Below are 25,586 nucleotides of genomic sequence, written 5' to 3' on the forward strand. Positions count from 1 at the left end.
GGAAGCAGTGCTAAAATGCCAAGCTGGGTATTTTGAGTCTTATATATAAGACTGTTATCACATCCATTAGAGATTTGCTCTCCAGACATCCATGTTGAAAAGACACTTTGAAAATAAAAGTTAAAATGTTGCATATTTCAGTCACATCTGTTACAAGCATGTTACTTATTTTCATTTTGGTTACTGATTCACTGCCTTGTTTCAGGTAATGCCAAACTTTCTTGGAATCATTCCCGACGAATTCAGCAAATGTATTGGAAAAGCATTGATGTCAGGCTTGGCCTCTTTTCATGAAATGCCCATTCTTGACTTTGTGTGAAAACTGGGCCTACTCTTCAAGCCTAGATGAATGTTTATAGGATAACTCAACCATGACCTCAAGAGGCGCACACACACAAAGTGAAAAGCCATTGGTGGAGGGCCATTATATAACAAAGTGCACCTTTCATTTCCCTTTATTAAGAATATGTGCTGCACAGTTTTTTATACAAACTCAATTAGGTTATTTGCTCAGCTGCTACTGCATTTTAGAGCTCATTATGAAGAACATAACTAGTCCATTAGAAATTATCACTGAAGAATATAATAATAGTTGATGTTTCAGTGATCTACAGGGTCACAATGTCAAGTTGTTTTGAACCTGCAGTGGCCTGGAAAATGTCAACCACACGTTTATTTTCCTTTCAACATTTCAAGTGCTCCTTTTATTTTGACCCATGCCTGGCAAGTTATCATCATACATCAAACTACTAAATTACTGATCATGTAAACATGGCAAGCATGTTGGCCTTGAAACCAACAGCATAGATACTTACTGACTGGCACAAGATGGGCCAGCTTTGGGTCATCAAAAAAGCTTTCATCTCTCAGACGACCTGAAACAGGGGCCGTCAAGAATGTTAAGGTTTACGTTATCTCGTCACGGTGCGTTACCACACTCGGAAAGCTATTGCACAAGTCAGCCTTCGCTGCACAATCAATTAAGGTATATTGGAAAGAAAGGAAAATGCAAATTAGCAGCAACATCAACGTAACAATATTCTTGGCGTATTCTTAAAGGGACAGAAAATGAATTGAGATAACCCCGCAGATGGGAAGATCGGCTATCGTATTGGCTAGAACGAGCCCTATTTTTCTCATTAAACGTGGATTTATATTTTTAATTCTTCACTAATAGTCGCGAAAAATGACCTTTGGCACCCCATGTGGCAAAAACATGAACGTACTTATGAGGTCTACCACGTGACCTTCTACTAGTGTACGCTGTTCCTGGTCTTTTTATTAACAATTAAATGCAGTAATATTCTTTCTATTATAAGTTATTTCTAACTTACAATGTGCAGATAAGCCTTCGTTTGTAGTGAGTAGAAAAGTGGCGCTGCCTTCGCCTTCGTTTTCGATGACTTGGCTTGGCTCGTCTATCGACTGAATAACGACGGGGGCCAGCCCGCCATGACGTAGGCGTGTACTTGGGAAAAAATGCGGTACAACTATAAGAAAGGTCTGTAAAACAATGCAAACCTATTGTGCCAGTCTATTTACCTTTAAAAGTGGTTGGAAAGGTGACAATATAGGTGGTTAACCACATCTGCACTCCCTCCAGTGAAAGCAGGACAATGGGCATTTTTCAAAATTTTCAAGGCGGGCTATCAGCATCGCTATCACTTCTCAGTGTTGCTGGAGCAGGGAATGTTATTTTTTTTTTTTTGAGGCTGCTCAGATCGAAAAATTCTGCTTACAAAATATCCACACACTTTTTGAAGTAACCACTGCAGGTGTAAACACTACCGAGGGTGAGCTTTTCGTTGCGCCATCAAAAACTGGCTCCATAAATATCGGTTGTCGGTCCCTTTAACACTAACATGGCCTATGCGCTGCAGCAATGAACACAAATTAATTGAGTCAGATATTTAAGAACACTTTCTTCTGAAAGGCAGCCACATAAAAAGTTATTCTATAGATGCATGCAAGGTCATAGACAAAATGGACAAAGAGAGAATGGACTTTATTTACACTGTCCAAGCTTTATTAGGTGATGTCAGAAACTCGTTTCATGTGCAGGCTTAGCTTCTCATCTCTCACTGTTAAACATGACAAGTACTGGAATATAACAACTGAATGTACTGAGAGTGGCTCAACATTATTTGGGTGTTGACAGGAATACTTGTAGCTCTTCTCCGTATCCGTTTGTTAATGCAAGACAATGCAAGCATATTTAGGCATGGGTCGAATCACATAGCCGATTAGTTCATGCAGGTGTGGTCCATGTAACGCACAGCAAAAAAAGAGAACCACTTATGACACCAGAGGATGCGAGTAACAGATGTGCTCAGAACACAAAGTGCATTTATAAACTAAAATGCTGTACAAACACAACTGAAATTAATTTTCTTTTGCATAAAATAAACAAAACAAGCTCTTATGATACAGTAAATCAAGCTGCATCCATCCTTCAAATCACAGATTGCCTGCCTAAGGCAAGCGTGCACTCGTTCTATTCACATGTTACCAATGTACCAGTTGATCCCGGATATATCAAACTCAAAGGGAATTGTGAAATAGTTGTATATATATATCGAAAATTGAAAATAAAAAAATATGCCTTTCTGAAGCTTATCTGAAATCTCCACGTCTCGGACAGTTGCACGAGATTAGCAGGAACTTACTAATTCGCCTCTCCAAGGTAGTGTCGAATGCACGAAAGTTAACTTATGAACGTTGCAAGTTGCTCGGGCTGCCTGATCACAACGTTAACCCCAAAAGCCTGCATCGCCCGGATGTGAGACCGCAGTGCGCCTCGCACAACGAAGCGCTTGTTATACGTTTATTTTAGAGCGCCGCTCTTGTTCCTGCGTTGAGCGTCGGCCTCAGCGTCCCTCGTAACCGAGCGAAGGATGAAAGAGAGAATGCGGGGCGGGAGATGAAAGACGGCGAGAGCGCAAGGAGGAGGAGAGCGGAGTGCCGCAACCAGGCATGCGCTATGGAAATAAAGCGCTGGCATGGCATTCTGCACATGCGCTACTTCGCCGCTGCTGCTAGAGAACCGCGCACCACATGTGTTTTCTTTCTGAACAATGAGCGATGCAACCGGTGGAAATGCTTCGTCTGTCGCTGCTGCTAAACGAGCTGCCTGAGCAGAGAGGCTAAGCACCACCGCCGAGAAGGACCCTCTTGTTCAGAAGCTGCACTCAAGATTCGCACTAGAGATTAGCGTAATCGTGGGATCTTCGGTACTGCTCTAAGAGTCTTCCTCTGCAGCTGGCTGACTGCAAATCTGCCCGCCTTGGCTAGAACATGGCCACCACATGCGCACCAGCTTCATTTTCTCGACCCATGCAGACGACACTACCGTACGATTTTCTTGCAGCACACAGCAAAAGGCTCAGCTCCACATGACTAGCCGACTACAGTGCACCATGCAACGGGGCAAATACAGCCTGGCACCCAAGCTGACCCGAGTGAGAATTCTCAAGCATGAAAATTTCCTGTATTCTTAACTCGTCAGGGGTGGCAACCTACATTGGGAATACTCAAACTGGCTCACAGCTTGTAGGTAGTTATACCCACTTCAAGTCAAAACCCAATGTAGCACACATTGCGTGCTTTGAGCAAAAAATGTCGCAGTTTCGCCTGAAAGGCGAAGCATCGATTGCGATAGCAAATTAGTAGAGGGCAATTCGGAGTAGGGATAGTAGTTTTATCGGCTGCATAAACTTATACACATTGGCTTACAAACTGAATTAACAATCGTGGTGTCAGCGCGCACAAGCAAACATGAATAGATCACACTGAATGACCGCAGCCAACGACTGTCAAAACGCTGGCAGCAAGCGCAGGTTCGCGCGGTCTATCGCTGCAACGGAAACTGAGCGGCAAATGCACAGAGCATACAGAGGTCAGAGCCATGTGGAGATAAGAGACGGTGCGGGCGACCGGCACCGCCGGGCAAAGGAGAAGTTGTTGGCAGAGAAGAAGCTGCCCCCCCCCCCCTCTTCCCGTTTCTTGCTTTCGCGTGGGAGATTGAGTGGCAAGATACGCCTTTGGTGCCGGAGCACAGTGCCGCCCCGCCTCCCTCCCTCCCATACCCCCACAGCCTTTCGGGCGATGGTTGCGTTTGCTTTCCACCGTGCGTTCACTCTCCATGATAGCGTGCGGGGGAGTTCGCCCTCTGTGATAGCGCGCGTCCCCCGCGCTCTTTCGCTCGCGCATACGGCGCGCGGCGACGATTTTATCGCCCTTGAAATCTATACGGAACCTGACGGCCACGGCAGAAATCCGGTTGAAGTGTCCATATAATTGCTATTGCAATAAAATTCGACTCTCATGTCCAAGCAGGCCCAAGCAGGCTTGTGGTCTGAATATTTCAAACTGCCTTCCCAAGACAAACTGGTGAAACGCCAACTACCACTGCTTCTTTGTCCAAATGACTGTGGTTCTTCTCGGCTGCCGCACCCAAATGCCACAGGCTTTTCTTCCAGCTGGTGTGCCAGAACTGCTCCTATCCATAAGGAGATGATGCATCACAGCAGAGCAAAAGTGACAAGAACATTTCTTGCAGCCTCCTACTTCTGAAATGTGGAGCGTTGCTCCAGTCCCTTGAGCCACCCTCTTCCACAAAGCAAAGGACACAGAAGAGAAACTTGGCAGAAATCTTCTGTAGAAGTGCAGCAGTCCCAGGACACTCTGCAGCTCACGCAGCTTGCAAATTTCCTCCGCTCGCTCAGGCACACTTATCAATTATAAAAACCCAGGTACCCTGCCCTCTTCACTCGAAAAACGCACTTGTACAGTTTTAGCTTCAAGCCTGCGTCCCTCAGCCATGTCCCCAAATTTCGGGAGTGGTCTTCGTCTGATAGCCCAGTCATCAGTCCGAGGACCTCCCGCCAACACCTCCCGCCATTAAAACTAGCCAGCACTCCAAGACAATCCTGCAACAAGTTTTCCATCTCATGCTGGAAAATTGCCGGTGCTGACGGCACACGACTCGACAAGTGTTGATCGTCACTGTAGTGCCGTACACTAACACTAGGTGTCGTCATTAACAGTAACTACTTGTAAGTGGCGCCACTGGTGTCACATGTATATATAGTAGTAGACATGCTTCAATTAAAAGTGCAGTTCGGGTTCGTCAGGGCATGACTTGAGTCGTGTGTTACGTCCGTTCAGCCACCTGGTCCAGCTGACATTTTTGATGGATCATCCAGTTCTACTTGCTGATAAGCATCTCGTAGGTCTAGCTTGGAAAACGAAACACCTCCCACCATATTTGCCCAAATTTCGTGCATGCGCGGTACTGGGTATGTCTCAACATCCATTACATTGTTTACAGTTAACCAGAAGTCTTCACACAGTGACATTTTCCCATAATTTTTTTAACGGTGGCACCAGTGGTGCTACCCATTCTGGTGTCTGCAAAGGATTCAAGATGCCTTCACGTTGAAGTCTGAATTTCCTGGCCCTCAAGGTCCTGAAAGGCGAATGGTGCTGTCCTATGCAGAGAAGATTGCAGCTGCGCATCCTCGGCCACCCTTATTTTCACCTTGACACAACACAGTGTACCCAGTCCATCCGAAAACCATTCAGGAAACTTGCTTGCCCAGTCTGTAGCTCTGCTGATGCGATGCACATTCAAGACGCTTTCCAGCGGCATACCAAAACCTCTTGCTCGGTTTCTTCCAAGCAGGGCACTAGAACCGTTTCAGAGGATGAACAGAAGCTTGGCCCGTCTTCCTCTGAACTCAGCGAGCCTCATCAATGACGGCTGACTGGTAGCCAAAGTATTCCCTCATATGAACGTTGGAACCTTCGAGCAGCAACCCGGCAAAACGCCTCAAGTCGGTGTTGACACGCCGGCTGCCCCTGCTCCAACATACATGCACAAATGGATGGCTCCCAGGGTTCTAAAACATGTGTGGCCTATTCTTTGCTAACGGCAACATTCAACAATCCCAGTTCTCCGCGTCCAGCTGTTCAGCATCACTGTCAACCTCACCGGGCACTTGATCCACCACCAACACAGTGCATCTGGCAAAAGCCAGTCAGACCCGTGATCTGCGCAAGTTGTCCACTGGCGCTGTACCATCTTTCCGGAACATTCGGATTTATTGCCACCTCCAGGCACTTCCTCGTTGCATGACCTCTTTTTCTGCACGAAAAACAATGAAGGTTTCAAAAACTGCATGATAATTCACTGTGTTGCCCGCCACAGAGTGAAAGGCATCAAGAGCGCCCGCGTATCATGACAGCCTGTCAATGTCCACTGATGCATGGCTGGAAAGCAGTTGCAGCTTCAAAGTGGTCTTGCTCTACCAGCAGACACTTTGTCATCGGATTGCCAAGTGCATTAACGCTGCCCGGGCAGGTGTTAGTCCTCGCTTCAGAGCGACTTGGGGACCTACAACACCTACCCTAAAATTTCGAGCAAGCGACCCTACCCGTGCAAGCGACACCCCCCCCCCCTCCCGTTCTTCACCCTGATCACTGCTTCATGAATTTTCACCAAACCGCATGGCTAGTTTTTTTTTCTTGCCTACTTTTTACGAAATTGCATATTAAATTACATAAAATGATGCAATTTAATGCGAAATACATTTATTGTTTAGCCGCACTTCTGTCGAAGCCTGACAGTTCACCACAGCCAGGTATCTGCATAGCCATAGCCATAGGCACAGCTTTCGTCAGTTGCCATTTTCGTCAAATGTGCTAAGTGCTATATGTGAATTACGTGCAAGACAAATGGTGTGATTTTGTGTGCGATTCATCGTACGACGCGTTGGAGTCCCACTTGTCGCATTCTGGACACATGGTACGAATGAGCGAGCAGCGCATAGCTCCGACCAGAACCGGTGTCTCTGCATGGACACTTGGAATACTGCGTAACTTCACAAAATAAGTGAAAACAAACGTTTTGCACAGCTCTGTCGTTTTAAAGAAACGATGCCAATATAAACACGGCTATGCAAGCAGTGTAGACTTGTTTCCGCATTGCCATGTCCGCAGTGTCAGCTCTGTTTACAGCCGCCAATGGCTAGGAGCCAGCAGGCCTAGCTCGCTGGGGCATTGAACCGGAGACTGGTGGCGCTTGCGACGCGACCGCATGCAGCTCATAAAAAGCACCTATGTTGGTCAGCACAATGTGTACACACAATTATGTCACGCTTAAATTGCAATACATTTTATTTTATACACCCCGACGGAAGCGAACGAGCAAGCCAGGCGAGCTTCTGTTCGCTGGGAGACTGTATAGACAAGGCAACCTAAAGTTTGCCCGCGCGACACCAGCGCCGCCCACTCCCCTGGCAGAAAGATGGAAGTGTCGAAGGTCGCCGCCGGGCCAGCGCGTGTCCGTGTTCTCTACGGCGCGAGCGACCGCGTGCGTTGTTCTCGTGATGGCGAGCGCGACCTCATCAACCAGGAAAGGTGGCACGCAATACTGCTGTGTTGTTGATTTCCACAAGAGCCTCGAAAAGTCGAAAGCCGCCCGTGAAGTTCTACAGAATTCCGGAGAGGTGGTACGAGAAGGACAGACGACAAGCGTGGATAACTGCGGTGCGCCGAGTCAAGTAAGTCACGTACTTTCGCATTCGCGTGCAATATCACGGCCGCTCGATAAAAACGCAATAGTAATGTGCCTGTATTTAGCGCATGGCCGTTTGTTTAGACGTGTCGCGTAGTTGAATCGTACAGTGAAATCTGCCGTGTTAGCTTAGCGGTAAATGCATACGTGTAGCGCCGCTAAGCTCGACGACGCGAGTTCGATTCCCGGCCACGGCGGCCGCATTTCGATGGGGGCGAAATGCAAGAATACAGTTTTTGACATGTACTTTGATTTTTGTGCACGTTAAAGAACCCCCGGTGGTCAAATTGATTCCTGAGACCCTCCATTACAGCGTGCCTCATAATGATATTGTGCTTTTGGCACGTAAAACCTACAAATTTAATTGATTGTACTGTTCGTTCACTCGCGATCGGCAAAGACTGGCTCAAGATAATTATATCCTTTTTCGAAACGCTGCAACTTAAATTCCTAGTTGTACAGGCAACAAATAGGGCCGCACGTTACATGTCTTTTGTGTGGTGGCAATCCGTATTTAATGCAAGCTGCGGTCATCGCATGCGTCGGTACGCGGCAGATTGCAAAGCAGCTGCCCGAGACGTGCATGATATACGGCATGATAAGGCATGATATACATTAAATATTTATACATCATGATATAAGGCATTATGCACATATGTAGTACTTACATCGTTAATTAATTTTATTGGCTTATTGGTGCCTAATGCATGTGTTCTTTCTGTTCCGACAGTGCTGATGCCACTCCCTGGGAGCCAAATTGAGAGCAGCCGTGTGTGCGCGCCCAGCGCCCAACGAAACCAACCGCAATCGTCACCGTCTCTGCACATCTCTGCAAGCATGCATGACCGCTTTGTGACTGCACCATAGAGAAATAAAAGTGACTAAATGACTGAACTCGGTGTGTACCTCTAACTCGATGTCGTATACAATCTTGTTGGACACATCCGACACGCACTTGGCTTTCACTGTCACATCACCACCCACAATTTTTCAACACCACACACGTGTGGAAGCAGACGCTCCCCTTTCTTGAGGTTGCCGCCACGAAAAAACTGTTGGCGCCGGCAACCGTCTTGAAATCGCACTGCAGTCTTTGCATCGCTGTTCAGAAAGCAGGCGATCTGCCGCCGTCGAAAACGGAGCGCCGTGAGCACGAGCAGCGAAGGAAAGCGCAGGTGAAACAATATAAACAAAGCGGAGACTGCACCGCGGAGCGACCGCGCTGCTTGAAATTTCCACATTGGGGGCGCTGTCAGGAGGCGCAGTAGCGCCTTCAGGCGATCGTTTTCTCCTCTATAGGACTCGCTTGCCTCTCTATAGGACACGGCCCCGGATCCGGGGCCGACAGCCCTTGAATTTTCAGTACGCGACCTCCCCAACTTTGCTTGCATTATCTTTCACCAAGGAGGGTGCTTGCTCGGAATTTTACGATAGTCACAATATCTTCATGTCACCTGTGAAACCTCGGCTGTGAATCCTAAGCGTCACCTTCAATGAAAAAAAAAATGGGCAGACCTCCAGTTTTCAGTATCTGAGCCCGCTGCACCAACATTGCTGCCCAGTGATAAACATGTCTCACGGATGAACGAATACCACTCTATTGGCATTATTTTCACCATGACATCCAGATGTTTTGAGACACAGGCACGCAAGGCCTCAAGGAGAGGCTCTCAATGTACGGTGCAGGAGAAGCCTATGGTGTTGCAACCGGTACGTGCTGGTTTCCGAGATGCGGATGGATGTGCCTGCCCTGACGTTTGCAAATGCCGCAATATGTCTCTCAGCCGACCCGCTGCGGTGGCTTAGTGGCTCCGACGTTGCGCTGCTAAGCTCGAGGGTCCCACTAAGGCGTGCCAAACAATAATATCATAGTTTAGGCATGTAATAACCCAGAATTTAAATGTATTTCTCTCATCCAAAACCAGGGCTTCGCTGGAGTGAGGGCAACGGGGAGTAGGCAGGTTGGCCCCCGGATGTCACAGACGTGTTAGCAATCCAAGGAGATGCCGGCTGGTCATCCTTTGAGGCTAAAATTAAACTTGTCTATGAGGGACGACTCTGCCTCCTAGACGACGCAAGTGGGCCCGACACCTATTTCGGTACGCGGGCTCAAAGGGCATCAAGACTGTCTACACACCCAAACCGCGTCCGATGCCAAGACGCGTGTAAGTGATTGTATCCCTGAAAGCAATCACTCAAGGATGCCTGCTTGCAGCGATCACTTTGCCCACCAGCGACATTGATGGTTTGGCGTTTTATCATCATTTAACAAGACACGAAAAAGCAGGAAATATCGGGCACGTTTTACATGCATACAATTTCGTGCCAACCTGCTTGGGCTTAGATTACAGAAAGTTTGTTTCAGCTGATGGTGCTTCTCTTCTGCCCCTGCGCCGCAGGAGATGGGGCTGTGACTAACGAGCATGAAAATGCACACCGTCTGTGAGCAGCGAGAAGTTTCCCATGAAAAACAATATTGTGTAATGATGAAAGCAATAGGCGAATGTATGTGTGGCCAGTGCATTCCATTAACGTCAATGACCTACTTGGAACACATCGGTATCAAGCTCACCCCCCCAAACATACGACGGAGAGATGAAGCGAATGCTAGTTTGCTGCGACGCCTTCACTAGCTGCAGAAAACGAAGCTATCACTACATATACAGGAGAAATGAATACCATCAGAGAAAGATGAAGGGAAAAGGCACCGCAACGTGTGGGAATGAGTGTCTACAGCTCGCGTGGTGGAACACAGTGCAGATGGCATGCTTGACTGACAGTGCAATGCGCCGTTTACGGCCAGGAAGAAGGTTCGCAGGACACAAAAAATAAAGTTGTAATGCTCACTGCCACTCGTATCGCATCGCCTCACAAGGCAGAACGGTCCATTAGAATATTAGAACATAACACTAGAAGTAAGGAAATCCGAAGGTGAGCTAGCCACGCAGTTGGCTAAGCAAGCCTTCAAACGCCTGCGTTGCAAATCCGTCAAGTGTGCACAAAGATGGTCATCACCTCTTTTTGTCGTCTGCTAGTCAAGAGCACTTCCAGAGAGCAGCCAGACCAAGATTGTCCAGCTGGCTCTGGCAGCCTGCGGCTAGTGGAAGCAGTGCTGCAAACGAGATGGAGGGCCCTCTGGTGGGCGATGCTGTATGCACTTGTGTAATTCTGCGACACTGTGATGTAATGTGCATGGCAGTCTACTTGTTCTGTTTTCTTTCTTTCTTTTGTTGTTCTTTTTTTTCCCCAAGACCACGTTTAGAAGGGCGTTACTTATGGAGATGCAGTTAGTCTGCAATGACTTCATAGGGCCTAACTCGATCTGTTTAAGTGCAAATATTACATCGGCTAGGGCGCTGCCCACACATCATCATCGTCAACATGAAAGGGAAAATTGTTATCCACCCGAATGTAGCTTCGTGCTACAATCGGGTGGGTGGCAATATTCCCTTCCTCCACCCTTGTGCACCCTCTGCAGAACTGATTTGCCATCATCACACACGTAGTGTGGACTGCCCGCCCTGATTGTATGAAAGTTCCTGCTCTTTTCCGTGGTTGGCTGAACGTGTTGCACACTGCAGTCGCACATGTCCAGTGGTTGACTTGTCTTCACTGAGGATCCTCGTTTTCCTCAATCTTTCCCACTGCACCTTCCTTCCCACTAGGGGGATGCATTTTTGCAAGGGTTGGAGGCAGGTTGGCTTCACCACAGCCTACTGAATAGCAAGAAGACTTTGCGGTATAGGGAATGGAACAAACAGAAAATGGAAGGCTTTGCATGTGGTCTCATACCCCAACTACTGTACAGTAGAAAGTGCCTTTCAAAAAGTTGCTCATTTGCCGAGCAATGCACAAGAAAAAAAAAGCTTGTGTTAGAATGAAAAAATATGCCACGTGTGACCATGCCGTATATTCAGTGCACCTATTCCAGCACCATGCATTATTCAATTCATCGAGTTTGCATGTTGATGTTAAATTAGTGTTGTTTTTCTTTACTGCATACTGCTGGCTGTGCTGACTCAACAAGAATCCTGCCAGTCCTGAATGCACACACACCAAGCAGCCTTTCTTAACCAAAATGAGTCTGACAAGGAATGCAAGCTGAGCACAAATACTGACTAGCACATCTGTTTATCCTGCAAACTTCATCACAAAAAGTCAATCAGGACAAGAAAAAAAAGAAAGACAGCTGAAACCACAAAGTCCGCATGCAGAACCCCAGTTAACAGGCCCAGTTGCCGCACAAGAGTTAGTAAAGCTTGCAAAAGCCGAACAACGACATCATGAAAGAGGACATAACATCAACGCCAGCAGGGCTGTGACATGGATGGCAGCATGTGTCACCACTGACCTTGTGTGACGTAATCACCAAACAAGATCCAGCACGATGCAATGAGTGAGCCAAATCCAAGGGCAAATCCAAGGAACAGCCACACCCGAGCACCTGCACAGTGATGCGGCATATTAGTAGTCTCTGCTCCTAACAATGTTCACTTACATTAGTTTGATCTCTGCAGAACATGCATTTTTGTTTGCAATAACAGTCCTTTTAAGAAAAATAGAAGCAACAAAGGAAAAAGGCAACGCAATCCTCCGGTAGTTTTGTTCATTTGATATTGAACATGGCTCCCATTTCCAGTTAACATGAAGTGCACAAGTTGTCAAAGTAAAATATTTCCACCATTCAGACAACACATACTTCCAAGAAAGCACGATCTGCAATCAAAACCATCTAGAAATCAGTAAGTAGCAGTAATTCCCTAAGGCGGCAATACTGGCTTGCTAGTGATCCATTATGAGTAGTAGACATGCGGCGAAAACAGGAAACAGACATATACCGCGACATGATTGGTCCCCTCAAAGCAGCTTTTGGAGCAGCTGAAACCTCTTCTTCTTTTTCTTTCTCGGGTTTTATGTGCCAAAACCAGTTCTGATTATGAGGCACGTCGTAGTGGAGGGCTCCGGATTAACTTTGACCATCTGGGGTTCTTACGTGCACTACAACGCAAGCACACAGGCGTTTTTGCATTTCGCCTCCATCGAAATGCGGCCAGCATTCGATCTCGTGCTCAGTAGCTAAAACCTCACTTTGGAGGAGCGAATCAACCTTTCGGAGCAGTTACCAGGCACACATTTTTCAACGGAAATATTTATATTTATCTTCGTAGCAATGGCGCTAAACAAAATCGCAAATGCAGTGGACTCCGGATAAACGAAACTTGCTTAAACAGAAATGATGGATAAATGGAACAATGATATAAATTTTGGTTGGCTGCCCATAGGCACAATGTTAACAAACTTGAGTTAAATGAAACCCCATTTTTCAGTGAGCTCCAGTTAAACGGAACTATAACCAAAACTGCCACCTACTTCATTGGCATTTGAAACTGCAAATGTTCGACAAACATATAACATGCAATAAATAGTGCAGAATGCCCAATCTATCAGCCCACTGTGTGAAAGTTGATACAAATCAAAGATGTCGAAGCTACAACTGTGTTTCCATCATGCGGACTTCGCTAGGCAAGTCATAGTCTCTGAGGAGGAAGAGAGCCCTACGGAAGAGGCAGGAACTGGTTGTCAGGCTGCCACTACCCTGCTTATTAGCACACACTGCCAGGAATAAGAGCCTTTGTCATCTGCTTCATTGAGGAGACAGTTGAAAATATTGGTACAGTTCGTGTAAAAATTTCACCGACAATTATGGTACTCTCTAATGCAAAATTTGAGCGCAGCTCTATACGTGTTTTCATTTTGCTTTATATATTTGCTGGCGCAGACAACCTGTCTCGTGCGGCACGTTGCAAACGGAGCAAAGTGTGGCACAACTGCCTCGCTTATAGAGAGATCGCGAGAGGCAGCGCATGGGTGACGCCTGGGCACGATTCACAGCAGCCACCGCAGACCGTCACTCATACAGTTGTTGGACGCGCTCATCAGTGGTAAGCTACTCCGGCACCATCTTGTAGAAATCGTCGCCACCACGCTTCTCACACTTTTGCAATACCCTCCTCCGCTTCTCACACTCTCTTCGCTATCGCCCACCGTGCTCGCTCTGTTATGCCGAGGGACAACGCAGGAACGAGCACCTAAAGGCTGCACTCTAAAACACAGATGTGTTTCTTTCATTGCAGGTTACTGTTTCAGACCAGGTTTGACAAGAGTTGCAGATACGCTATTTTGAACGTGACAACTGCCCAGAATTATTGGGAATCCTTTCGTACATGCTCCGACCTCACCGCTCAGCTACGGGCTGTCCAGAGGGCCCACGACGCGGCGGTCTGGCACGGCCTGCCCGTCCCAACGTGGGAGCGGCCCGCGGTGGCTCCTCCCCCGTAAGGGGTTCTCGGAGTCGCTCCTCAGGACCTAAAATAAAGTTCACTGCCTGCCTGCCTTTCGTACATGATCGCATGATAGGAGTCTTTAAGGAAAATAAAGTGATGTGATCGCAACCTTGCACAAAACAAAAATTTACAACATCAGAAGCAGGGCGCAGTAAAGCATCATTTGTTTCACCACAGTGATATCAAAACACTCGGACGCTTCTCGGATAAACCAAGTGCTGGCGATTCTTGTGCCCTGATTGCGAGTGTGCGGACTTGGCTAAGCTTTTGGTCTTGGCCGGGGACGTCAAGTTTCAATAGAAGAGCCAAGATCAAAGAGCTTTGTTTTTTTGTTGAAATCAATTCACCAAAATGTTGACTCAAAACACAATCAAGTGATGGCCTCTCTCAATGCACTCAAGGAGGCACAAAATACACTTGAGCAAAAAAATGCACATGTGCTTGTCAGGAGAGAGCACTGGCGTGGCACCACAGCTGGTAGTTTCCGAACGACTTGATGAGCTCGAAGATCGCTCCCACAAAAACAATTTAATTTTACACGGTATTGAAGACTGTACCACCGAATCATGGGCTCAGTGCGAAGAACACGTTTGTGACGTCATCAACAGAACAATGGGACTTGCCCTAGATTGCAATGACAAACGAATATCTCGTCCGCACAAGCTTCACACAAGGGAAGTGTCGGCCTGTCATAGTGAACTTTTCGCCTTTCAAGCTATGTGACAGCAATTTGTTTGCTAGAAGCAAATTCAGATCTTGCGGTGTTTCGATACACGATGACTTCAGCAAGGCGACACGAAGCGTACGTAAAAGTTAGCTGATTACAGCAAGGGTAGAGGAGAACAGTTCAATATTCGTTACAATAAACTCTATATAAAAACGCAATTTTATTATGTAGTTTGATTCGCATATCATAAACAATGATTCGCATATCATAAACAATCAGCGTAGTGGTTGGCATGTTTGAGCGGAAGCGCTAGTCCTCCAAAGCAAATGAAGGTGTCTCAGCCGAACACAAAGAAGCTTCTTAAGGAAATCAAGGTGCCCCAACAGAATTCCAAAGACGGACCCGTGCTTACTCACCTATAATGAATCTGCAACAGATCATCCCAAATTTTATTATCAGGAACAATACAGACTTAGATATATATTATCAAGCACATGGCTACGTTGGGCAACGTCCTTTTCCTATAAGTTGGGAGAATACGATAAGTAACTTTCACTAAAGGTGTTGCACTAACCGTATAAGAGGCGGGTTTATCGTGAACAGAAACGATGAATTTCGGTAAATAAGACTACTATCATCATCATAGTTGACAGAAGCTGAAAAACCCCTCAGAAAAAACCTGGATCCGCCCCTGGCAGTGCTTCTGCTCATCCTTCAATGATTTGCACTGCAAGGGCTATGGTGGAGCTACGTGTGTCCTCAACTGAATGCTGAATGCAGTCGAAATTTGATTTTGGATCTTCACGAAGATACCACTATTTCCGATTTTGGCACCTGTGATGCACCAGACGTGCTAAACGAGGCTATCCTGAGCAAGCCACAGTGCTCTCACCCAGTGGACTCGTAGCGGCACCCCACGACGGCTACGGCAGTGTCTACGCTACGTAGCAGACTGCAGCTACATGAAACTGCCGCGTTTGCCTTGTGCACGACCGGGCTAGAGCGCGCCCAGTTACTCCCGCCTGGCTGTGCCACATGGTGTGGACCGGCTTTGTCCTACACCAGCTTGATCAACGGATAGTAGCCACATCATTCTTGAAGCACTATCAATAGCTCATTACGAAGGAAAGTCTGCCAAGGCGTCTAACCAGGAGCGGCCAGGAGTGAGCGCGCGCTGGCATGCGTGCGTGTGGTCTGACCAAGTTTCGCGTGGTTCGAGGCTAGTTCAGTGTTCAAAACTAGTCGAAATTAGAGAGATCCAACAGCTATGACAGAAAAGTGACATCAAACGCTCTTTCAAAACCCGCAGCACTGATCCAGAACAAGTGTCTCCCACCAACAAGCTCGGTTGTGGCCTTCATCATCATCAGCCTATATTTAAGTCCACTGCAGGACAAAGGCCTCTCCGTGCGATCTCCAATTACCCCTGTCTTGCGCTAGAGTATTCCAACTTGCGCCTGCAAATTTCCTAACTTCATCGTCCCACCTGGTTTTCTGCTGTCCTCGACAGCGCTTCCCTTCTCTTGGTATCCATTCTGTAACCCTAATGGTCCACCGGTTATCCATCCTACGCATTACATGGCCTGCCCAGCTCCATTTCTTCCGCTTAATGTCACCTAGAATATCGGCTATCCCCGTTTGTTCTCTGATCCACACCGCTCTCTTCCTGTCTCTTAACGTTACTCTACTTAAGGTTGTGGCCTTATGTCCCTGCAAATGTTGTGCAGTGTACCAGGTGGTGTAAACATTGGTCAAACCAGCCGATGCGAGAACATACAGGTAACTCCAAATCGGGCAGCAATTCAGCCTTGCCCTGTGCCATGTGGATGACATTTGTAATCACAAGTTACCAGAATCAAAGCACCTGTGAGATTGAATGATCTCTTGCTGTCCTTTTCTAGATTAACATGCATCGGTGCCTCTCTCTTCCTGTCTGCACAGTTGCTCGTGCTGTCTTTCTTGAAGCTGTTTGCTGTTTTATTGCGATAGCAATTATATGGACACTCAAAGCGAATTTCTGCCGTCGCCGTGAGGTTCCGTATGACGTCAAACGGCGATGAAATCGTCGCCGCGCGGCGTATGCTGTAGGTGCGAGTGAAAGCGCACGAGGCACGCGCGCTTTCACGGGGAGCAAATGCATGGCGGAGAGCAAACGCGCATTCTGCGCTATGCTCCCTGAAGGGCTGCAGAATTAAGCGCCTCTTTTCTCCTGTACAATCACCATGTATAGAGAGCAAACGCGACTTCTTCCATCGCGCGAAAGGCCGTGGGGGGACGGGACGGAAGGAGGGAGGGGAGGCAACGTTTAGCTGCGGCACCAAATGCGTATTTATATAAAAACGTTGCGAAGCGAGAAGGTGGTAAAGACTTCCGACGCTGCTCGACGAGTGTCCCGTTCTGATCTCGTCGAAAACCTCCGAGCCGCCCCATGAGGCACCGGCAACAGTCACCAACGTGCGTTCGGAGCGAACGCGGGCAAAACACGGACGGCGTCGACAACAGTTCTGCACGTTGCTGGTGCTGCTGCATGTTCGAGCTTATACAGCTGATAAAACCACTATCCTTACTCCGTATAGCTCTCTACTAATTTGCTATCGCAATTGATGCTTCACCTTTCGGGTGAACCTGCAACAATTTTATCTTCCAAAGTACAGTCCAACTAACCAAGCTGCATGAAAATATCTTGGAAAATATCTTCATTATATCCAATATTCGTTATGAGCACATACACATAAACATATCAGAGAAAAAAAATCTTCATTAGGTATATGCAAAAGAAACAGAAGCGAGTGGCCTTGGACAGGCCAACAAAAGGCATCTTGTGGATTTTTATGACCTGCAGACATCTTGCCGTGACGATACAAGACATGGAAATAACAATAAATTAGATAATCTCGCTCTGCACTGCCACGAGCACGCAACCATGCAATCAGTATTATTGCGTGTGGCCCGCTGGCCAAAAGGTGCACACTGCTGCCAGACTTTGGGAAATTAAAGGCACACGAACCCATACTCTGCTACGAAGGCCATCAGTCTAGCCGATCCATCTGACCGAACATTCAATTGCTGATAAGGTTTATGACAACAGGTTCGCAAACTGTTGGCAGCATGACAACTTGTCACCAGTCACTCAGCCGGCGGCACTGCTTAGGCAGCTGTGCCTACCTTCGTCGAACGTCTGCCAAGTTGCGGTTTTGTGCCAGTCAACATTGTTAATGGCCACCATGTTTGCTGCATTTTCTTGCTGCCACTAGTTTATTTTTAACACATTCTTCTGGCTTCCTTTTGTTATCTTTCACTGTTTGATGATCTGCTTTTTTTCAGCAACCAATTGTTTGTTTATGTTGCTGTTATTTTTAACTAATTCCAGCTTTACCACGGGCCTTCTTATTCTGATAAAACTGCCCAAGCAATAAAACAGCCCATGTGACAGTTACCATCCTTGATAACTGACGTGTCTACTGGAGCAGGGAAAAAAGAAGACAGTAGAAGCAATAGATAGCATTGTATGAAGTGGCAAGGGTTGTTGTCTATGGTGTCAATGGTGTCTATGGTGTCACTTACCTCGTTTGGGCTGTTCCGTTTAAAGACTTAGTGCTGTTTTCACAATAAGCCAAGCAGTCCAGGATGCAGAATGAATAGACTCAAGCACGGCACCGATAACAGCATGTGGAACTTACGCTCCGTACTTTTCCAGGCTGCAATTTTCGTCTGCACGTTTTTCCAGTCTCCGGATTCTTGGCGGCAAAGCGCAGCTGAAGCACCAGTTCGACCCCAGTACCCCAAGTCTGGACGCAACTAGGAGCTTCGTCTGGCAACAACGCGGGGCGCTACTGCTATTGCTTGTGCGCGCATCCCTGGATATAAACGCCCGCCTGTGAACAACACTCTGGGGCACGGCACCGATAACAGCATGTGGAACTTGCGCTCCATACTTTTCCAGGCTGCAGTTTTCGTCGGCACGTTTTTCCAGTCTCCGGATTCTTGGCGGCAAAGCGCAGCTGAAGCACCAGTTCGACCCCAGTACCCCAAGTCTGGACGCAACTAGGAGCTTCGTCTGGCAACAACGCGGGGCGCTACTGCTATCGCTTGTGCGAGCATCCCCGGATATAAACGCCCGCCTGTGAACAACCCTCTTGGGCACGGCACCGATAACAGCATGTGGAACTGTGGGGTCTCACACGGGCTCTTGGGACAAAGGAACGACAACACAGTAGTGCGAACAATCAAAAGGGCATTTATTGCGCCTTTCATACACTAATGCACACTAGCCGAATTACTACCAATTGAACATTCACACGGGCGCGCAACAAATCAAGGAAGTCCGACTCACCGCGACCCGATAGCGAGCGAATACGTTCGCCCCATGCTATGACACCATCGCCTAGTCGTTCACGTGTAGTCACGCGAACGGTGGCACGCTCGAACGATCCGTGTTCGTCCATACCGGTGTCCTGCTCTTAGCCTCGCGCGACGGTCGCGCTAAGCGGCCCGGCGCACGCGCGAAGCGTTCGTGCGTGTTGGCCGCCGATCCCAAGCCAAAGAGGAAGCGCCGTTGACCTTTTTCTCCCAAGTTACCCCGCCGTTTGGTGGCGTTAGCATCGCGACACTCGCTCGCGCCGTCTCTCGCAATGCGCCACAACCACCGTCGGCACTTAGCTACGCGGTGAAGCCGGATTACAGGAAACGCGCGAGAGTCGCGCGTCCCCACAGAACTTACGCTCCATACTTTTCCAGGCTGCAATTTTCGTCGGCACGTTTTTCCAGTCTCCGGATTCTTGGCGGCAAAGCGCAGCTGAAGCACCACTTCGACCCCGGTACACCAAGTCTGGACGCAACTAGGAGCTTCGTCTGGAAACAACGCGGGGCTACTGCTATCGCTTGTGCGCGCATCCCCGGATATAAACGCCCGCCTGTGAACAACCCTCTTGGGCACGGCACCGATAACAGCATGTGGAACTTACGCTCCGTACTTTTCCAGGCTGCAATTTTCGTCGGCACGTTTTTCCAGTCTCCGGATTCTTGGCGGCAAAGCGCAGCTGAAGCACCACTTCGACCCCGGTACCCCAAGTCTGGACGCAACTAGGAGCTTTGTCTGGAAACAACGCGGGGCTACTGCTATCGCTTGTGCGCGCATCCCCGGATATAAACGCCCGCCTGTGAACAACCCTCTTGGGCACGGCACCGATAACAGCATGTGGAACTTACGCTCCGTACTTTTCCAGGCTGCAATTTTCGTCGGTACGTTATCCCGGTCTCCGGATTCTTGGCGGCAAAGCGCAGCTGAAGCACCACTTCGACCCCGGTACACCAAGTCTGGACGCAACTAGGAGCTTCGTCTGGAAACAACGCGGGGCTACTGCTATCGCTTGTGCGCGCATCCCCGGATATAAACGCCCGCCTGTGAACAACCCTCTTGGGCACGGCACCGATAACAGCATGTGGAACTTACGCTCCGTACTTTTCCAGGCTGCAATTTTCATTGGTACGTTATCCCGGTCTCCGGATTCTTGGCGGCAAAGCGCAGCTGAAGCACCAGTTCGACCCCAGTACCCCAAGTCTGGACGCAACTAGGAGCTTCCTCTGGAAACAACGCGGGGCTACTGCTATCGCTTGTGCGCACATCCCCGGATATAAACGCCCGCCCGTGAACAGCCCTCTTGGGCACGGCACCGATAACAGCATGTGGAACTTACGCTCCGCTCCGTACTTTTCCAGGTTAGTTACCTTAATCACGCTTTTTGCATTAGAAGTGACAACAGGTGCCGTGCCCAGCGAAGTTGTTTGAAGGATATAGTTGCTTCACGACTGTGTTGTGCGTTGTCCAAGATGCTGTTGTTGATTGCAGGTGATATAGAATCTAATCCCCGGCCTGGTCTTGATTCCTTAGCTAACAGCCTACAATACGTATTAGAAACCGTTCGTAAATGAGATGCTGGACAGCAGGCAATACTGGGTGAACTACCAAGTATAGAAGAGAAGCAAGAGGCGATAGAGAGTGAAGTAAGGCAGCTGAAAGAAGAACAAAAAGTTACTGCTAGTGAAGTCATGTGCCTAAATGACGAGCAAAAAGCCATATCTGGGGAAGTCGCCAGCTTGACAGCTGAACTTGCATCCATTAAAGCTGCTCCTGCCTCGCCTAATCTGTCTTATAATAGCGCCGGCCGCAGTTCATTAAGTGGCATAAATGAGCGGTTGCAGACTATTGCTGCAAGGTGCGATGACACTGAGAATCGGATGCATCGCTGCAATCTTTTGTTTTTTGGATTGGAAGCCAAAGAAAAGGAGGACTGGGTTGCTTCGGAAAAAAAAATTATTCATTTCTGTTCCGAGAAGCTTGAAATACAAATAACCAGCACACAATTGGAGCGCGTACACAGGTTGGGCGTGTTCGCCGAAGGTAAACGCAGACCGATTATAGCTAGGTTTGCTTTCTTCAAGGATAAGCAGACCGTTCTAGCACGCAAGCTAAAGGAATCTGCCTTTTCAATCCGGGAGGACTTTTCGCCACTGACACGAAAAGCTAGAAAAAAGTTTGATGATGATAAATGGATTTTATTGGCGCAAGGGCCAGATATGGCCAAAGAGCGCCAAACAAAAGATAATAAATGAATTGACAGTGGTAGTGTGTGGCAACTGTAAGGTTTGTGGATCAAAATGTGAATGGTACATGTATCTTGGCTTAGAGAGGCCTAAAAATTTGTCGCTGTAAACTGCGTAAAATGTAAAGGAATTAAAATAGTGAGAATGACTAATACCGTATGCTATGACCATAAAAGTTCTGTTACCCGGGGGTGATGTACTAAAAGCGTGAGTAACAGTAGCACTCGTACCTCACCCGTGTGCCCTTGAAAGCAAGGGTTGGGAGGCACGTGCTTTACAAAAGTGCTATCGCAGCGGCAGCCTCTAGTAAGAGGATGTGCTACGATACCTTGGACTGATAACATGCAATGTGCTTACACCTCGTAAAAAAGCTAAAACTAACTTATTGTCAAAAAGTGGTTCCATGCCAATAAACATTGCAGGGTGGAGGGGAATGTGTCGTCTGTATGCCAGGGCAAAGTACTTCTTTCTTTGAACTTCTATTCCCTTACACTCTAACAAGACGTGGAGGACCGTAAGCGTCTCGCCACATTTACTACAGACAGGAGGATCGTCACCAGCCAATAGGTAGGAGTGAGAGAGAGAGAGAAAAGTCATAAGGGAAAGGCAGGGAGGTTAACCAGGCTGAGCCCGGTAGGCTACCCTGCACTGGGGAAGGGGAAGAAGGGATTGAAAGAGGAGAAGGAAGAGAGAAGTTTACAGTTCACACCTTGCACATTTACAGTCAAGCGTTCATCGCTAAGTTTCGTCACAGGCGGTCATGCAGGCTTGTGCACTTCAAAAAGCGCAGCAGCGCCTTTGTAGCCCTGTACATAGAAGACGCACGAGGCCACGGGCCCAAGATCTTCTCCTCCGTAAAAGGCCTGTCGTCTAAGTGCCCCAAAGCAGTCCGAAGGGCAATCCTCTCTTCTTCGTATCTAGGGCAGTCACATAAGAGATGTCTGGTGGTTTCCTCAACACCACATGTGCTGCAGTTGGCACTGTCCGCCATTCCAATTAGGAATGAATAGGAGTTCGTAAAAGAAACTCCTAATCGCAGGCGGCACAGTAAGGTTTCTTCATGTCGTTTAAAACCGGGTAAAAGCCGTAATTGCATCTGTGGGTCCATGGCATATAGGCGCCGGTTGGTAAACTCTGGTGTATGCCATTTTCTTAAGAGTTATAGTATGGGCAAGACTGCTGAGGTGCCGTGCTGCATCCGTTCTTGACAATGGTATTGGGATTCTTTCAAAAAAGGCAAACCAGTCTATGCCATCCGCGTACAGACCTATATCGCTGTTATGCGCATGTGTTAAAGTACTTGAACACATAATATTCAAGCACATTTCTGTGTTCATAGAAAGCAATGGCTTAATAGATAGTCGTCAGCATGGTTTCCGACGCGGTTTGTCGACAGTCACGCAACTGCTCGAAATGGTCCACGACCTTGCCATCAGTTTAGACAATCAGAACCAAATTGATATCTTATTCTTAGATTTCGAAAAAGCATTTGACCGCGTTTCGCACCGTAAGCTACTTATCAAACTAAAACCAATTCTGAAAAACGACTCTTTATTAGCCTGGATCGAAGCATATCTAAACTGCAGGTATCAGTGCGTCACGGTTAAAATGGTAGCAGTTCACCGTCTGCGCCGGTTGAATCCGGCACACCACAGGGATCTATTCTCGGGCCTCTCTTCTTCTTGGTCTTTATTGACGACATCGTTCATGATATCCCGGTAAAGATACAACTTTTTGCAGACGACTGCGTACTTTATGTGGAAGTTAACGCCTGCAGAGACCAAGTTCTTCTAAATCAGGGGTTCTCAGGTACGTTCATCCCAGGGAACCCTGCTACGCTCCATAAAGTGCCAAGGAACCCCCCCCCCCCCCCCCCCCCGATTTAACCGAATTATCGAGGGTATCAAGACAACAAACAAATGCTGCACTACGTCAACACGCTTTTATTTACTCAATGAATCGTCAAATCTTGTTTCTGTTTAGCACAAGACCAGTGCGGAAGCTGAAATTCTCTTCATCTCATGACTGATTAGCGCTAGCAGCGGCGAAGGCCTCGCGACATCCTTCGCGGGGCGCGTTTTCATCTGAGACGCGCTTTGCACCAACGGGCGCACATCCCGATTATTTTTTCGCCACTCAGCTGCTCGCCAACAAATTGTCCGTCGATCGCGATGTAGCCGGTGCTTTTTATCTTCGACAGCTTTGCACTGAGTAAAAGCGAAACTACTGCTTGCCGCAACCGCTGTCGACGAAACCGCGGCCGCTATATATCGACACGATCATGGACGGCGACCTTGCGGTTCAGAAGGCAGGCGGCTGACGCACGCACCAAGTCAAAACGAAACTACCGTTCGCTGCAAGAAGTGTGGACGAAACCGCGGCCGCTGACATGGGAGGCGACTACGCAGTTGTGAAGACACGCAGCCGACGCGCGCATCGAGTGAAAACGAAACTACTATTTGCCGCAACCGCTGCGGACGAAACTGCGGTGGTTATCGACGCGATCAGAGATAGCGACTACGCACTTACGGAGGCACGCGGCTAGCCGTCAACGCGGTGTTACGCGCGGCGATAAACGCAAGAATAAAGGCTTTAAAGGCACAATTAGGCACTAAGTGCTTCGGCGTTGCTGTCAGTCACGTGCCGTGTACGATTGCCGCTGAGGACCACGGCGATGCGGACTGCGCCGCTTCGTTTCGGTTGGACGCTACGCCGTTCTTGCTCTTATGCGGCGCGCACTTGCGGTGCTCCGCGTTTTTTTTTTTTTTTTTTTTTTTTTTAAGTTTTTCCTCCAACGTATAGGTCAGTGCGCACGCTATCGGCACCTACCCTATCTACAAATAGGAGAAAGGCGCATGGTGGTAAGTTACGGCCTCCGAGATTCAAGTGCGAAAGCTTAGGCGCGTTGCCCGTTCTCAGAGGTTGGGTGGCTACAAGCTGCTTGCGTATTTATTGCGCAGTTCGCGCGTTGCTGTTACGCACTGTGATGTGCTTTTTGACACTCGGGCATGGGTAATGGAAGTTCTTTGGATCAAGCGCACCTCGTGTTCGCCGTTTTAGACACTTGTCGAGAGCGGGACCAGGGAAAATTTATCAGTGGCTCGCGGAACCCCGAGCAGGGGCCTGCGGAACCCGTAGGTTCCGCGGAACCCACTTTGAGAACCCATGTTCTAAATAACTCTTTATCTAAAATTCAGAATTGTTGCTCTACATGGCAAATGAACATTAACCCGGAAAAAACTGTGGCAATGACTATAACCCTCAAGAAAGACCCTTTAAAATTTCAATACAGTCTGGAAAACCATTGCTTGTCTTTTGTTTCAACATATACGTACCTTGGCCTTGTAATTACATCTGATTTAAGATGGAATGAACATGTATCATACATTGAAAAAAAGGCTTTGAGAAAACTGGGATACTTAAGACGGGCACTAGCTGAGGCCCCCCACGAGATTAAACTACTTGCCTATAAAACATACGTGATACCAGTACTAGAGTATGCGTCGGCTGTCTGGGACCCGCACACACAAGTTGACATAGATAAACTAGAATCAGTACAGAGGAAAGCTGTAAGATTTATATTTAATGCCTACCAATATGACACATCTCCAACAGCTCTCTTGGAAAGCCCAAGATTAGAAACTTTTGAATTGAGACGGTATCGTGAAAGAATGAAGCTATTTTATCTTATATATAATGACAAGCTAGCAATAGAGAAAAGTAAATACGTCCAACCAATCTTGCGCCGCGAAACGCGCTCATCTCACCCTAAAAAAGTTACTGAACACCTATGCCATACCAATATATACAGGTACTCTTTTTTTCCTCGTTCGATTAACGACTGGAATAATTTGCCACCCGAGGTTCTCGATAGTGCCGATCTGAAATCGTTCGTTCGCGCGTTGTCTGCACTGTCTTACTGACAATTTTATTTGATTTATTTTTTACAGTGTACTTTGTCCTGACCCCCCATGCAGTCAGAGTGACTACTTTATTGCTATTTAACTTGGTTGACGTGTTTTATTTAAACATGTTCGTCTGTACTTATACCATCGCTTATGGCATTATTTGTATTGTGCGCGACATCTGTCATCGTTTTGTTTGCGAGCATAACTGCCGAAGTTGTTTACTTGTTAGACGTTAGGTTTTTGAGCGGCGTATGTATCTGCTCCAGCCTTTTTCACTGCGTTATATACGTCGTAATTGCTTTTGCTGTGGTGCTAATGTAGTGTTAGTTATGTTGTAATATTACATAACTGTTTTGATTTGCGTGGGCTTTCATTCTATAGGATTTATACCTTTTTATTTTACTGCAGTAGGATCGGCTCTGCATTCCACTTTGTTCCTTCTGTATTTTCTGTGTCGTGATATTTTCAATGTATTGCTCACTCCTGCC

General features: G+C 47.7%; 1 protein-coding gene across 4 annotated transcripts in view; it reads right to left on the minus strand.

The window, feature by feature from the left end:
* LOC119455329 (transmembrane protein 50A) overlaps positions 1–25,586 on the minus strand; it is a 144,485-nt gene that overhangs the window by 70,054 nt on the left and 48,845 nt on the right. For 2 of the 4 annotated variants that reach the window (XM_037716722.2, XM_037716721.2), the window contains exon 4: positions 11,928–12,020. In XM_037716722.2, the coding sequence (XP_037572650.1) occupies positions 11,928–12,020 (93 nt within the window). Of the gene's footprint in view, positions 1–815; positions 876–10,596; positions 10,689–11,927; positions 12,021–25,586 lie in introns of those variants that run through there. The other 2 variants (XM_037716720.2, XM_049668707.1) reach the window with 2 other exon arrangements.

Source organism: Dermacentor silvarum, chromosome 6 (genome assembly GCF_013339745.2).
Source record: "Dermacentor silvarum isolate Dsil-2018 chromosome 6, BIME_Dsil_1.4, whole genome shotgun sequence".
NCBI classification, from domain to species: domain Eukaryota; kingdom Metazoa; phylum Arthropoda; class Arachnida; order Ixodida; family Ixodidae; genus Dermacentor; species Dermacentor silvarum.